General features: G+C 41.1%; 1 protein-coding gene across 4 annotated transcripts in view; it reads right to left on the bottom strand.

The window, feature by feature from the left end:
* Window positions 1-16,477, bottom strand: part of DOCK8 (dedicator of cytokinesis 8) — an 83,397-nt gene extending 66,920 nt beyond the window's left edge. For 3 of the 4 annotated variants that reach the window (XM_085212804.1, XM_085212805.1, XM_085212806.1), the window contains exon 1: window positions 15,663-16,476. In XM_085212804.1, coding sequence (XP_085068930.1) covers window positions 15,663-15,715 — 53 coding nt within the window. In that variant the 5' untranslated portion in view covers window positions 15,716-16,476. Of the gene's footprint in view, window positions 1-15,662 lie in introns of all 4 variants that reach the window. The other variant, XM_085212807.1, reaches the window with a different exon arrangement.

Raw genomic sequence — 16,477 nt, 5'->3', positions numbered from 1 at the left:
CTCCAGCAGAAATTAGTTGGTGTCTTAGATCTACCAGGTGCTGCATGGCAGAGTTTGCATGTTTGTTTTGCAGCTTCTCTCCCCCTGCAGTCTCTTGATTTCCATGACTATTCAGTGTGTTTGGTGACACATAACCTCTGGCTACTGCTGTTCTTCACTAGTATGGCAAAACCCAGAATGTGCTGAATCCATTTCTCCTCCTGTTAAGAGATGGGCATCTCATAGAAGGTATTATGGGCATATCATTACAGGTATTAGGTTTGATTCCTAAAATGAAAGATGCATAAATACGGGCAACTGCTTGGAGGCTGCACCAGTTTTGAGAGCAGCATGGTTCTACTCTAGAGGCAGCAGTAACTGCAGACAGAGCAAAGCCAGAATTAAAGAGAAAGAAAAGGGATTCACTGTCAGCAGTCAACACTAGTATTCCAAATACCAGGCAGGACAAGACTGGAATTTTTTTTAAAGACAATTCCATAATTATATAAGCAAGAAGCCATTAAGGAACTATGAAGAAACCTATGGATTTTCTCATTATTTTTGCCCTATTTTGAAAACTGCTTGTATATCACAGTTATTCTTTTCATCTTTCCAATATAGACAGTATCTAATTGTGAATATGTGTAACAAGGTATAACATAAAGCTTGGATTATTCAAAATTATGATTTTTTTTGAACAGAGCAAGTCATTTGCTACCCTGTACAGAAGCACACTGATGAAAGTAAAAGACCTAGCAGATAGTCAAAAACCTATGTTACAGTGTATTGCAGAAGTTACTGCCAAAAAAAGAAAATATATAAATTACACCATGTACGGGGTCATCTTTGAACAGGAAATGGTATGAATGTTTATTTAAAAAGAGGAAGCACGCATGTGGACAAGGGGCCAGACTTGCTGCCTGGTAAAAACCTGTGCAAGTCAAACCAACTGGAGGAAAAAAGTTTTTCAAGATTAGTTCCAGAGGCTCCACAATACTCAGAAGTAAAAATTTGCAAAATAAATCACTCCAGTCAAAGAATACTCAGCTGGAGTACAGCGTCCACATGTGGAGTCCTCAGTACAGGAGAGACACAGACCAAAGGAGGGCCACAGAAATGACTCAGGGCATGGAACACCTCTCCTTCTGTGGACAGGCTGAGAGAGTGGGTGCTGTTCAGCATGGAGAAGAAGGCCTGAGAGTGGCCTTTCAATACCTAAAGGGAATCTACAGGAAAGAAGGAGACAGACTCTCTAGCAGAGTCTGTTAGAACAGGGGGAAATGGTTTCAAGCTTCAATAGGGTAGATTTAGGTCAGATATAAGGAAAACATCTTTTAGATACTGAAGAACAGCCGGTGTAGACTCACAGAATCATCGAATCACCAAGGTTGGAAAAGACTTTCAAGATCATCCATTCCAACTGTCCACCTATCACCAACAGTTCTTTCTAAACCATGTCCCTCATCACAGCATCTAAACATTTCTCGAACACCTCCACAGACAATGACTCCACCACCTCCGTGGGCAGTCCATTCCAGTGCCCAACCTTTTGGAGAAGTAATATTTCCTAACATCCAACCAGAATCTCCCCTGGCGCAACTTGAAGCCATAATGATTTAATAAAGGGTATGATTTATCAAAGGGCAGTCCCATGAAACCTTTTAATACTTTTCTATGATAGTTTTACTGGCCTCAGTAAGGCTTTTGATAGTATGCTTCACAGTATTCCTATAAGCAAAATAAAAAGATAATGTCTTGATGGAGTCATCATAGCTAGCTGCTTACCTTCTTAAAAAAAAAACAAAAAAAAAAAACAACCCTTATTCAAGATGTGGTCATTCATAGCTTAGAAGAAGATTGTCAAGAGATTTCAAACAGTGTACTGCTGAAATGAGCAAAGTAATTTGTTTTCATCCTAGTTCCAGTCTACTATCTTATTTACAGCACTGATGATGGTAATAATGAATATAATGATTAAATCTATGTTCACATCAGACTGGAATAAATTGTGAAAAGCAAGACTAGCACTTAACATGATCTCATAAACAGTCTGAAACCAGCACAGTTACACTCAATAAAAAGAAATGCAAAACTCTGAACTTAGGAATAAAACACATCAAACACAGAAATGTATAGAAAGGGAAATGAACTGTATAAATAAATAACCCCACTGCAGAAGACACTCTGAGAAAGAAGACCAAGACACTTACTAACAGAATACCCCAAGTGCAGAAAAAGGGAAGTTATTTCTATTTATTTAAGCCAATGACAGTGGCAAAGCTGATGTATACTGTAAGAATGCAGCAGAGGAAGAAGCAATTACACTGAAAAACCTGTCAAAGAAAACAGTGAGAATGTTAAATAGCTTGTGAAGGATGATGAGAAAAGATTGAAAGAAGTGGATGTTTTCAGTTTACGAAAGAGTTGACTGTGGGTGAAACAGCAGATGTCCTCAACTACGTAAAAGGTGGCATAAAGAAAACAGTGGCCTTAAAGAAAATAGTGAGCAGCTTATATCCATAAAGGGGAGAAGCAATCTTCTTATAGTAAGAAAATATAGTAAGAAAGTAATTGGGAAAAATGTTCTCACTTAAAAGGCAGTGGTGGGACACTTGAGGTTATAGACAGTGCGGTCTACAACACTGAACAACCAGCAGAGCTGCATCTGGGCAATTGTTTCCCTTCACAGATCAGAGATGGGATCCAGCAGTGCTAACATTTCTATAGACAGTTCACTTTGGTACCTGCCCTTTTTTTTTTTTTTTTTTTTTTTTTTTAAGGACAAAAAGGAATCATCATCTGAAAAGTGAAAGGTATAGATTTTGGGGAGTTTTTTTGACAGAAGTCACTGCTGAATTCACAGTTGGTCAGTATTACTATGGTGTGTTGTAAGATAACATAAACCCATGAAAAACAGAAGACTAAAGCTCTCCAAGACTCTTTACATCATTGGTCGCTCCATGGCACTGAAGCAAAATATCATTGGACTTCATTGCTTCACTACGTATTGATGTGACCAGCCTGAACGATGATGCAAAACTCCTCTGGTGTAAATCCTGAAGAAGCTGGAGCTCACCAGAGTTCCTGACCCATTCAAATGGGACATCAGGGTAGCCAAAAAAAAAAAAAAAAAAAGCCAACACTGCTGCTACCCTGCTTAAGAACCTTGTCCCACCAAAGATACCGTCCTCCAGCAGTTCTCCTGAACTTCTGACAGAAAGCTGAGACCTGCATTTCACAAATACTCTCCAATGTGAAGTATACAATTTGCATAACGTATTAAATCAAGATTGCAATTGAAGTGACCACAGACCATATCTGTAGTTTTTTTTTAATTGAATTTAATTTGTAGGTCAAATTCTGAGATGCATTGCAAGGCAGAGCTCATTGCAGGCTTGGGTTACAGTTTGGGCTCAACAAGGTGTAGGGAAAGGTAGATAAAACAGCCATCTATTCTGTCTCTCTAATGTATGTTACATTCGTGGTTGAGCACCACTAGGTTCAGTAATTAGAATGGTATGAATGTACATAATGCAAGAAGCTAGTTCTGTAGTTTTACCTACAGAATTCTACTCAACAGTGTAGTTCTTTGAAATCCGTTTAAAAGCAAGGACAACAAGAATTTCTGTAATATGGGTATCATGAAAACTTAAACACAACTAGAGATTTATAGAGAAAAGAGAAAGAGAACAGCTTTGAAGATCATCTACTAAGTGAAAAGCAGAATCTTCATAGAAAGAAAAAATGATCTTAAAAGTATGCTTCACACATCTACTGATCCAGTTATCCAAATGAAATTAAAAGCTATGCAGCAGATGGAGGTATCAAGAGTAAATTTTAACACCTAGACGATCTCTTCCAGCACACTCTGAGGAACAGTGAGTTGTCTTCTTCAAGAGACAGCTACATAATGACAGCAAGAAAAGACAAAAACGAAATAGAAAGGGATTATAAGAACTATCTCCAAGGACGGTGAAACACTCAGATTTAAACGTATATAGATGAGAAAATCTTGTAGTGTAATAGTGAAAACTTAGGCTTGACAGGTAAAATATTCAGTCTTGGCTATCCTGAGGAATAATCCCTTCCAACTGACACTGATGCAGAACATTCTCCAGTAGCTTTTGTTGTTTTTCTGAGTTCTTAATCACAGAATCATAGAATCATCAAGGTTGGAAAAGACTTCTAAGATCATCTAGTCCAACCACCCACCTATCACCAATATTTCCCACTATACCATATCCCTCAGCTCAACATCTAAACGTTTACTGAACACCCCCGGAGATGGTGACTCCACCACCTCTCTGGGCAGCCCATTCCAACACCCAACAACTCTATTGGAGAATTATTTCCTAACGTCCAACCTGAATGTCCCCTGGTGCTATTTGTGGCCATTCCCTCTACTCCTTGCTAGTTACATGGGAGAAGAGGCTAAGTCCTACCTCACCACAGTCTCTTTTCAAGTAGGTGTAGAGAGTGATAACATCACCACTGAGCCTCCACTTCTCCAGATTGAACAATCACGGTTCTTTCAACCCCTCCTCATAAGACTTGTGCTCTAACCCCTTCACCAGCTTCACTGCTCTTCTCTGAACATGCTCCAGGGCCTCAATGTCTTTCACATAGTGAGGGGCGCAAAACTGAGCACAGTACTTGAGGTCAGCTACCAGTGCTGACTACAGAGGGATAAGCACTTCTTTACTCCTGCTGGCAATGCTATTTCTGATACCTGGATGCTATTGGCCTTCTTGGCCACCTGGGCACACTGCTGGCTCATGTTTAGTTGAGCATCAACCAATACCCCCAGGATCATTTCCTCTACACAGTCTTCCAGCCACTCTGCCCCAAGCCTGTAGTGCTGCCTGGGGTTGTTGTGGCTGGAGTGCAGGACCTGGCACTTGGTCTTGTTGAACTTCATCCCACTGGCCTCATGATTCAGCCTGTTCAGATCCCTCTGTAGGGCCTTCCTAACCCCAAGCAGATCAACACTTCCTCCCAACTTGGTGTAATCTCCAAACTTACTGAGGATGCACTCAGTGCCCTTATCCAGGTCATTAGTAAAGACATTAAACAGGACAGGTACCAGTAATGACCCTTGGGGAACACCACTCATGACTGGTCGTCAGATGAATCTAACTCTATTCTCTACCACCCTTTGGGCCTGGCCAACCAGCTAGTTCTTAACCCAGCAAACAGTGTACCTGTCCAAACCACAAGCTGCCAGCTTCTCCAGGAGAATACTGTGAGCAACAGTGTCAAAGGCTTTGCTGAAGTCTAAGTAGACTACGTCAACAGCACTTCCCTTATTCACCAGGCAGGTCACTCGATCATAGAAAGAGATCAGGTTGATCAAGCAGGACTTGCCTTTCACGTGACTTCTCTAGTTACTACTGAAAAACAACCAAAAATTCTGGAAGAGAAAAAGCTATAACTATCTACACCCAACCTCCACTCCCACACACAAACATATTGCTTTGGGCAACAGTCCAAACACGTAGCAATATGGGAATATTGCTTAGAAGTTCTTCTCTCGCTGTCAGTGGAACTGCCTGTTTTTCTTCTAAGCTTCTAATTTGTCCTGAAGGCAGCAGAACTCAGTCTTGTTACTGCTCACAGCAGTGGTTGATCTGAATTAGCAGCTATTTCCCTGGCAGCTCAGGGGCAGCTCCCTGTACATCCTCCAGCACAGATTTGCCTAGGGGGGTCTACCACATTAAGAGTCTGTATCAACTGAGGCAATAACGATCCTACTCAAGACAGCCAAAATGTAACCATAGTCTTCTCAAAGGAGATGGTGCAGGAGTAAAGAAAGAAGTCTAGGAAGAGTTATATTGGCAGCTTGTTACATATAAAAACAGGCAAGAGGTTAATTTTTATTTTTGTCCCAGGTCATGTGCGCCATTCACTCATTAAAGACTTTTCACTGCAGCTCAGTTTTGCTGCTTCTGACTCAGAAAGAAACATAAGCATACAGTAACTAACTAACTAAAACTCTAATCCAAACAGTGGAAGAAAAGCACAACCATATTTTCTGCCTGTGTAAGAAGCAGAAGGTTTAGGATTTGGTACTAATGACCCATGTTTTAATAATATGCTTTTTGGTCACTGTTCTCCACAGATAACATGCATATGAGAAGTGTGTGCATTGCTTTCTGGTTGGTTCTCATAATTGAAGTGTTTGCAGGTGTAATGATTCTTGCATACTTACAGCAAAGAAACTATCAAATTGATCACATAAGATTAATGTAAAGTCTATGGGAGTATGACACTGAAGTTTATACATCAATACAAAGATTCTAATGAATATTTCAGATGCTAACAGAAGATAAATTTGTGTGAAAACAACATATTTTTTAAATTGTTCTGTCCACTAAGTTAAAATCAAACAACATTCAACACTGTAGATGCAGATCTTTCATACAGATTGATCTCTGTTTATCTAAGGATAATGCTATGCGGTTGGCTCAGAGTATTTGCTGTGTGCTCACACAGAGTCCTCCTTATACATTCATTTCAGCTGAGATGGTTGAAGAAAAGGCACCTAAAAAACATGCCCTGAGCTCTGCAGAAGATTCTATACTTTGCAGCTAGGGCTGAACTCTTTATTCATTTGTTTATTGCTTACTATACAGTTTAAAATGCTTCCAAAATCTTGGATCATTTATCACAGCAAGAACAATTTCAAAACCATTAGTGATCATTACACTGTGACTGAAATGTCATAGAATGGCTTCAGTTGGCCTCTGGGTTTTTATTTATTCTGCACTGTTCTACCACATCAAACAAAAAGAATATGGCACAAGTGCAAGGATTTATCTTTCAGCTCATACTTTTCACCTGAGGTTCAGAAGGACTTCATTACAAAAATGCTACTGTAATGCCGATCATTTGTAAAATTCACATCAAGTTTAACAGTAAACAAGCTTTGCTTCCACTTTCTTCCTAATCAACAATTATTAACAGTAAATGAAAGAAGGTCAGATGTTAGGAATAATAAGAAAATTTTATTCATGGGGAGTTTTTTCTTTTTGCTATGATAGGGTTAGTTACTTTATGAAGTGTTTTTTTTTTTTTTTAATCAAGGTAAAGGTTTTTATTTTTAGCAAGAAGAAGAAAATGTGTATTTTGTGTATTTCATTACTAATCCAGTGAAATCCATAATATGTTCATAGATGGGTCTTTAGCACTGCAATAATGTCAACATTTCGTAAGTCAGAGGAAGAGAGAATTAAATGACACAGAACTGGGAAAAAAAAAAAAAAAAAAAGCATTTGAGTTAATACTTTGCCCCCCCACTTCCTAAGCACAGAGTAGAGTTGTACTTGTAGACTTTGTGTGTGATATTTCTATGGGTAATCTTTAATTTGTTTCACATTGGAAACAGTAAAGCCCTGCTGCGATGCTACTGATGACATCGTGTAAGACTTAAGTTGATATGGGTAGACTGGCATTTTCAACTTCTGCCCTTGTGACCAGAGACTTGGAATACGACGCTAGGTTTTGTTGTAGCTGTAAGCTTTTTATGACTCAGATGGGTTGTCCGTAACACTGTAGATTATCTAATTTCTGCCTCACAATTATGTCTGAAAAGCAGTGCCTGATACATGAGCTGGCTGTTGGGAAAACACATGTAAATCTACAAACCTTGCCCCTCCAAAGCTTGCACGCCAGACCAATAACAAGAAGACATGTTTGCTTTTTCCTGGTTATTTCTCAGAATAATATTTTTTCTTTACAGCTTTAAATTTATAGTTTAAAAAAGTGGATTTCCTACTAGGACAGTATACCTAGAAAATACTGGGTACAATTTCAAGTATATGAAGAGGTCATTTTCTGTCATTTTCAGAACAGAGAAGTTGGACTTCAAAGGGAGCAAGAACAATAACTAAGATAGACACAAAAGATCTTCCACTCATGCTGATATAAATGAAAAAGTCCAAAGAATTTTGCGCTTAACAAAGTTGTTAAAAAGAATATTTTGGTCTCTGCTGGCTATTACTAGAGGTACAAATGCTAAAGAATTTACACTATACACATACTAGGATGATGCAAGCAATTTGCTATCACAAATTATAACTCTGTTTCACTTTTTGATTCATCTATAAAATCTGAGGCTTGGAAAAAGATTATATTTTACTCCGACAGTATTCAGGACATGAGGTTTTGTTACTGTAATGATAGTAAATTTAAACTCATGTGACAACTGAAATAAATTACCTCACCTAATCCAGTTGGTTTGACTTCAGGGAAAAAAAACATTACTACAAACTCCAGGTGTACTGTGTTGTAAGAAGTCATTATTACTGGAGTTAGGAAACTGTGTGACTCGTCACATACAGGTATTACTTTACAAAAGTCAAAAGGAAAAATTATTTGGATATTTTTAATGATTTTTGCCCAACAGCTGGTTGAGGTCTGGACCTGTTCTGCTGTAACTGCATCTTTGATGGTAAACAGTTAGGACAGGTATGCTATCAGGTAAGCATTTTTCACAGCCCAGACTTTTTGCTACAGCTGCAAACAACAGTACAATTTTGTGTGTTTTTTACAAAATTAAAAAAAGTTAGAATAGACAACTTTGTTGGACTAAACAGTGATTTTTAATGACCATGAAACAGAAGAGGGTATAACATATAACATTAAACATTTCTTCCTTGCTAGTTTCCTATCTGAAAATGAAAAATACCTGGAAGGATAAAGCAAGGAATGTATATGTGGGACCTGGTGGACATAAACAAGTTTCTCAACCCCAACTTCATTTTTTTTGGTGCAAGCTTATCATTTCCTACGTTATAAAAGCAGAACCTCATCACAGTTTGCACTGTCTGCAGCGTAGAGCTCCCAACGTTTCCAATTTTAAGTCTGAGAGGAACATACGATTTTAGAAATGGATTTTAAAATGCATCCTAAAGTCTATTTCCTGCTCACCAGTCATCTTCCAGAGACAGTATTCTAATCATGCAGCAGGGATTATGATGTCTGGCTCTGGTGACTGCACAAATTTAAGCACAGTATAACAACAGTCTTCAACAACTACTATGGAAAATAGATGGCTACATTTTAAACACAATTTGAGTATCCAGTCAGATGTAAAGATTAGCTTCCTGCCAACAACAGCTGTCCATAACATCTGTCTCAAAGGTAATGCTATTCTGCTTGTTTCTACAGAGGCTGTTTGCTAATAAAGAGCACATTTACATTATGGAGCTCACTTTTCCCATACGTGTAATCTAAACCCTTGTCTGGATGGGTCTGTATTTGGTATCAGCCCCTTACTGAAGTGCCTTCTGTCACCTTGATTGTAAAACGGGGACATCCAAAAAAGGCAATCATAAAACATAGGATAAACGATGCAAACCAAAAGTAAATCACTACAAATATCCAAAGACATCAGCATCGTCAAAAAGTAGTAAGAGGATATTTTACTACTATTTCTTTTCCTCTTCATAAAAGTTAATTTTAGGCAAAAAAAATGTAACAGTATTTTGCAGTTTTCTGTAAGAAAGGTCTGTGCATTTTGATTTTTGTGATAGGCAGTAGGATGTCACATCTAGTAAGAGAGTCTTGAATAATCTTATCTTCGAAATATGAGTCAATACTTAGAGAGATCTAGCTCAACACTATGAATGAATATCCTATGGCATACCCCTGGTGTATAAAGTTGCTTGCATCCTAGACTCACTCTTGTAATTGATTTACAACCCACCTCTAGAGGACAAATGAATGTTCACCTTGAGGATTCAAACAGTTTTACATGGACACACCCTGTTTTGCACATTGATTGCTTTTTATTAAATCTGTGCTTGCACAAAACTCAATAGCATGCAATCTAAGTCTGGTCTATGAAAAAAACAGTTTATAGGAATTTGAGAAAAAACATTATAGCTATGTTTCTCTTTCCATGAAGTTGTCTCTCTTGTGGCACAGCTTACTCCCAGGCCTAGTGTGATGGACACAGAAGGCTTTGATACAGTTGGACTGAAATGCAACAGCTATCAGTGCCAGAATGTGAGCCGCAAATCAGCTGATGCTGGTTTATATTATACACAGTGACCAGCCAAACTGTGCGTCACCCACATCTGCCATCTGCTCAAGCGTGGTTGTAAACTGCACTAGTAGTCTGGCCTAACTTCTCACAGGAAACACCCTAGCAAAGGCAAATGAATTATCTCTAGGACTGATAAAAAGATAATTTCACAGGCATTAAGAAGTTCCCTCTATTAACTGCAGAGCTACTTACAATAGACGGGAACCCTCCCTAGCCTGCTTCAATATTCTTGATCTTGAGGTAAATCTACATTACTTTTCTGCAGGTTATGTCCCTCCCTTGGAGTGGAGAAGTACTGTAAAAATGTCCCAAAGGAGAGAGAGAGGTTGTTATACCCATAGAAAAAACTGCCTGAGACCTGTAACAGAAGTTGCTTAGCCTTCTACATGCAGTCATCAGTCATGGCTGACACAACAGGGATGAAACCACTGCATCAACTCAATTTCTTCACCATTTTTTTGCTCACTCAGACTGTCATGAACTCAGACAGTAGCAGGGTGGGAGGTAAAACGCCCATATGCAGATGCTGTAGTAGGAACTGACCTTTATAAAGTAGCATAAAAGCATCTTTCTCTCCTTCACATCTGCTTCAGAGGTACGTACAGTCTATTCCATGTAATGAATACAAATCCAGGTGACATCAATACAATGATGCTATAAAAAGAACTAGGACAAACCAGTTTGCAGTAAGTCAGGAAGAATTGGAATGAAGTGTCACATAAGAATTAGGGTTTTCAAATATCTGTTAAGTCTAACGCTAATAAAGTATGTGCTGGATGAGCAAATAGGGAGCTGGATCAAAAATTGGCTGGACAGCCAGACCCAGAGAATGTGCAGCATCCTGCAGGCTAGCTGGAGACTAGTTAACAGCAGTGTACCCCAATGATCAGTGCCAGATCCAATCCTGTTTACTGTCCTCATTAGTGACCTACGCAATGGGCAGAATGCACCCTGAGCAAGTTTGCAGAAGACACAAAAGTGGAAGGAGTGGTTTGCTCTGGCATACTGTAGACTCTGTGTCTTGCTGCTACCCATACGAAGAGACCAGGATAGGTGGCAGAAGTGGGCTAACAGAAATCCTTCAAAGTTCAACAAGGAGAACTCCAGAGTCCGGTATGTGGGGAGGATCAGCCCCAGGCACCAGAATAGGCTGAGGGGAATCGAGCTAGAAAGCTGGTCTGTTGAACAGGTCCTGAGGATCCTAGTGGAAACCAAACTGAACATGAGTTAGCAATATGCCCTTGCACCAAAGAAGGCTAGCAGTATGATGGGCCACATTAGACGAAATATCTCCATGAGGTCAGGATAAGTGCTCCTTCTCACTGTGTCAAGTGCTGTGCTCCTCAGTACAAGGGAGATGTGGGCACTCTGGAGAGCATCCAACAAAGGGCTGCCAAGACGAGGAAAGGACTGGAGCATCTCTTCTGTGAGGAAAGGCTGAGAGAGCTGGGACTGTTCAGCTTTCAGAATTGGTAAGATCCCCTGGAGCCTCCTATGTCCATAAATGCCTGAGGGGAGGGTGCAGAGAGGTCGGAGCCAGAATCTATTCAGTGATGCCCAGCGCCAGGACAAGAGGCAAAGGGTACATGCTGGAACACAGGAGTTTCCATGTAAACATCAGAAATGTTTTTTACTTTAAAAGGTGACTGAGCACTGGCACAGGTTTTCCAGAGAGGTCGTGGAGTCTCTCCTTGGAAATACTGATTGTCCTGGACATGGCCCTGGGCACCCTGCTCTGGGTGTCCCTGCCTGAGGTAGGGATTGGACCGGGTGGACACAGAGGTCCCTGCCAACCTTGGCTCTGTGGCTCTGAGAAAGAATTAAGAAGATACTTTAACCAGCTCATGCACAATCCCTGTAAGCTGGAAACAGGATAAACCTACTCTGGCAATTGGGAAAAAAGAGAACATAGGTTGAATTCAGCTGAAAAACTGGATATAATACTTAATGAAAGGTCTAATTATATTTCTGAAAGACAACTGCCCAAATATTTTTGACAGCCAAATTAAAAGGTTCTTAAATGAAACTGCATGCAGGAATAAGATGTAAACCTGTTCTTTATGCTCTCCGCACATGCAAGTCAGAGTAATTTTTTCTGAAGGATATTAAAAAAAATCAGCTTCACATATAACTTTAAAGAAGTCTAAGAAAACTGGCCATTTAATATAAACAGCTTGATACGTGTAAATCACAGAACTTTTAGACATCCCTTTTTTTTTTTTACCCTTAATTTGCTATTAGTAGTTAACATTCTCAGCACAAAACACAAAAACACACCTATTTCACATATGCAGTATATAAAAAGACATTTGTTGCTACAGCAATTAGAATTTTCTAGCCTCTCTTAAAAGCTATACTGCAATGTGTATCTGTGGTATAGATCTAGCCCAATCCAGACAGACTACTATTTGATTGTTTGAACATACTGTTTTGCATATAAGTTTGAAAAGTCTTATTAACTTGAGTTATCCCTACTCAGATTCCCAGGGTGCAACTCATTTAACTAAGAGGATTCAGCCGTTTCATCAAGAGTGTCTTCCCTTGTGATCTTCCTTCCTGAATTAGACTGGCTCAGCAAAAATGATTTTTAATACTACCAATGTCTTGACAGTACATAGACTTAGATGGTGTCTCAGTAGTCATATTTGATTCAACATACCAAACAGCATTTAAAAGCTGGCAGTGGTTACACAGCAAATACTCTAACAGTTATTTTTATTAAGATTTCTATCATGACTTGCTTTATGCAAAGAACTGACATGGAGAATTTACCACATCTTTTAAAAAGTACGTCTTTATACATACCACATAAACCTGTTGTAGATGCAAGATAGAAAAGGACTGAGATTCTCTCTGCAGCTGGTTTAATACATTTAAAGCAAAACAAACAAGAAGCATCTTGGCCAATGTAATGAAGTTTGGAAAACCACTCCAAGCAGTTAGCATTTCATTATATCTATTTAATAAGAGTTTATTTAAATTCAATCAAGCAATATATGCCTCATCCCCATAAAGAAATTGCACTGAAAATAGATCTGTTATCAGAGGAGGTTGGAAATGGCCTCTTCTTCCACAGAAACTAGGATGAACTTCCTCACATCCCCTAGTGGTTCCTCAGCAAAATAGACACCTACAGCATTCTAAGAGCACCATAAAGGCCTCCTAACACTGCATGCTAAGGAGAGCTTTCTTCCCCTTTCTTTGTCCTGCACAGAAATCCATTTGGAAAGACAGTATAGCTTAGTGAAGTCTTAGGCTTGATTTCAAATAAAGTATAAAGCTGTAAGGAAATTTATTTTCTCATGTAATAAACGTTACATGCATTGGATGCCTTCTGAAGTCCTGCTCAGTTTTTAGCCGCTTACTCCAGGTAACACACAGGTCAGTTGTCAGCATGCTGCCTAGAATCAGGGACACTAATTTAAATGCTTGCTCCTTAATTTCTGCATAAAAAATGAACATCAGTATATGTAAAAGTTATCCCATTAGAACAGCAGGAACTACTCATACATACATGCATTAAGAACATATGTGCAAGTCCTTGCAGGATTAAAAAAGGCAGGAAGCAACAGGTTGGGGCAGCAAACATGGGCGGAAGGGCAAATAAAGTGACAGAAAGACGTGGTTATGTGGGCAGGTTGCATACACAGCTCACAAATCTGATCATATTTTAACACCTGATTTTAAAATTTGCCCTTGCTTTAAACAAATACGATGCTTGTCATAGCTCCTTCCTGAAGCATTTGCAGCCTCAGTGCACATCATCGAGAACTCAGTAATTTAAATCACGATGCCTGAGCACTAATACAACATTCCAGATTATGTCACTGCTAATTTTTTACTGAACATTGGTTAGCACAGTTTGTCACGCTTTTAATGAACATGCCATGCTCACCTTATATGAGGAGCACAGAGGCAGTAAAGAACCAGTTCAGAGCCTAAAACTCAACTGGTCCTCATTAAAAGTAGCATACAGTCAATTCACCAGCAAATGAGAAATGAGTGAAAGAGAGTACAGCTTGAATGTGTATTTATAGTGGAGAGTATAATGCAGAGTAATTATACAGTCAGTGTAGCAACTCCTGTAAATGATGCTTTGTCAGTAATGACCAACTTTCATTTTATTATTTTGAAGAAGTAAGTTCAGGAACTAAAGAAAGAGGAAGAAAAATTCATAGCTGCAGAGCAGCCTTTTGCGTACAGTTAGGTAAATTAGGACATTGACCTAATATTACTCTACTGGTAGTAGAACAAACTGTGCATGGGTTGCGCAAAAACAACACGGTCCTTCTGAAGAAACAGAGACGATGCTCTGCTAGCAAATATGTATCATCCCTCCCAAAGTATAAAAGAGAATATGCTTACTTGCAAAATAAACATGCAGGTTGTTCAGCCACATCCAGAACATGAAGAATATAATACCCAAACATTTGGTTTACTACAAAAAATATGGAATGCTCCACTATCCGACCAGAGGAGATAAAAATAAAACTGTAACGGTCCAATTTCAGAACAGTTCTTAATAGTAAATTTCTGTGAGCCAGATTAATTGGCACTGTTGCACTAGTTTGTAAGGCTTCAGTTGTACAGAAGAACAGCAACCATCACCACGGATGGGAGAAGCTGCCAGAAAGCTGACCCTAAAAATAGGAAGATAAAAAATAACCCAAACTCTCTGAATATCAGCCAGATATGCACTTTATTCAAGCAAGGCTTCAATTTACAGGGAATCACGGGGGGATCCAGCAGCAAACTGCTCATCTCATGGCCTCTTAGTATGATATCTCACTCTTGTGAACATTCACCACCAATTTAAAATAAATCCTCAGGGGAAATGGAAAGGTATGCTGATGTGCGCTCTGCCATGGGAAAGGCGTATGGTAGTGGAGCTAATTTTATCCTCTGCAGCTGAAAACCCCATGTCTTCCAACAGATTGCGGGGGAGGTGGAGTTTCTGTGCATACTTTTCTCTCTGAGGTTGGCCTCTTCCTCAGTTTGTATTACTATTATGCTATTTGCTTTCTTACGTGTCAGCAAGCTCAGTCATCTCACACTTACACCAACCCCTCTGGAAACACAGTTTTAGCTTCTGATGACAAGACTATGGAAAAGCAGCCTCGTGTTTCCCTTCGGCACACCGGTATGGAAATAACTGTCTTGGTTTCTTGCGGCCACCGCAGAGCAGGGAGCAGCTGAGCGCCAGCACTTCCCTGGGACGGGACTCGCGAGTTCACGGCCAGGAGCGACAATGCGACGGCCAGCCACTGGACGCTCACTTCATTGCGAGGGGCACAGGGGAACAAACTTCTTTTACATCAAAGTGGTTATTTTTTTCTTTACACAGATGAAAAGGTACAAGTGAAAAAAGCACAGCGAGGGATGCCTCTGCCGTGCCGATACCCCACGTAAGCCCCTCTTTCCCAAGCGCGGCAATCCGTCCCTCGGACCCTCGTGCCGTTACGTGCGCAGGAGGAGCCCAACACCACCACAGCTCCGCCGCGGAAACGACTCGGCCGGCGGGGCACCGCTCCGCGCCGGCGTATCTCCGCGAAGGAGCCGCGCCCCGCTCGCCGTGCCGCCCTCCCGGCGGCCCCACCGAGCAGCTGCCCCGCGCAGCACGGCGGACGCATCTCACCTGTTGATTTTCAGGGCGAACGCCCTCCGGTCGGCGGCAGGTAACGTCGCCATGCGGAGGGCGCAGGAGCCGACTGCGCGCACGGCAGGGCGGCTGCCTCGGTGCTTTTATTGGTGCTGCAGGCTGCGGGCTGGAAAGCCGACGGCCGTCTGACCGCTTCGGCTGGCAACTTCCGCGTTTCACCTTCCTCGCAGAAATCGAGCGAGGTGGGAGGGCTCAGCCGCCCGCGCCGCCGGCTCCGACCCACCGCACCCCGCTCCGCGCCCGGCACCCCCTGCCCGATCCCGGACCCTTTGGAGGATTCCGAGGGGATCTGAGCGAGCGCACCAAGGAGGGGAGGCACCTGCGGAGGAAGGCGGCTACAGACCCCATCGCGCATCTTCGGACCGACCCCGTCTGGGTACCGCGGTGTTGGTGTCACGCACCCACATACTCATCTGCCCTTCATGGTCATGGGAGTAACCGAGATCGCTTCTCCGTCGACTGGCACGTGGGTGTAAGGTTTGGGCAGGCAGTCGTAGCGAGGTACGTCAGGAGTGCGTTAGAGTCGGTACCTGTTAGTGGGCACGTGCGTGCTGCCAGCAGCAGGTGTAGCCCCTCCTGCAAGGACCGACTGCCTCACCTACAGCGTGAATTCGTAGGCTTGCAGCCTGCGAAGCCAAGACTTAAGATGTAAATAGATGCCAGTTCTTTATCTGGGGCGGTGTTCTGCCAATATGTACATGCACCATGAATATGACTTCTTCTTACCATTAAAGTAATTGATTGCAGAAGGAAAACCCACACATACCAACGCCGCATACCAGTCAAGTTTG

Source organism: Meleagris gallopavo, chromosome Z, assembly GCF_905368555.1.
Source record: "Meleagris gallopavo chromosome Z, MGAL_WU_HG_1.1, whole genome shotgun sequence".
Classification (NCBI taxonomy): domain Eukaryota; kingdom Metazoa; phylum Chordata; class Aves; order Galliformes; family Phasianidae; genus Meleagris; species Meleagris gallopavo.
This window is presented reverse-complemented; position numbering and strand designations above follow the sequence as displayed.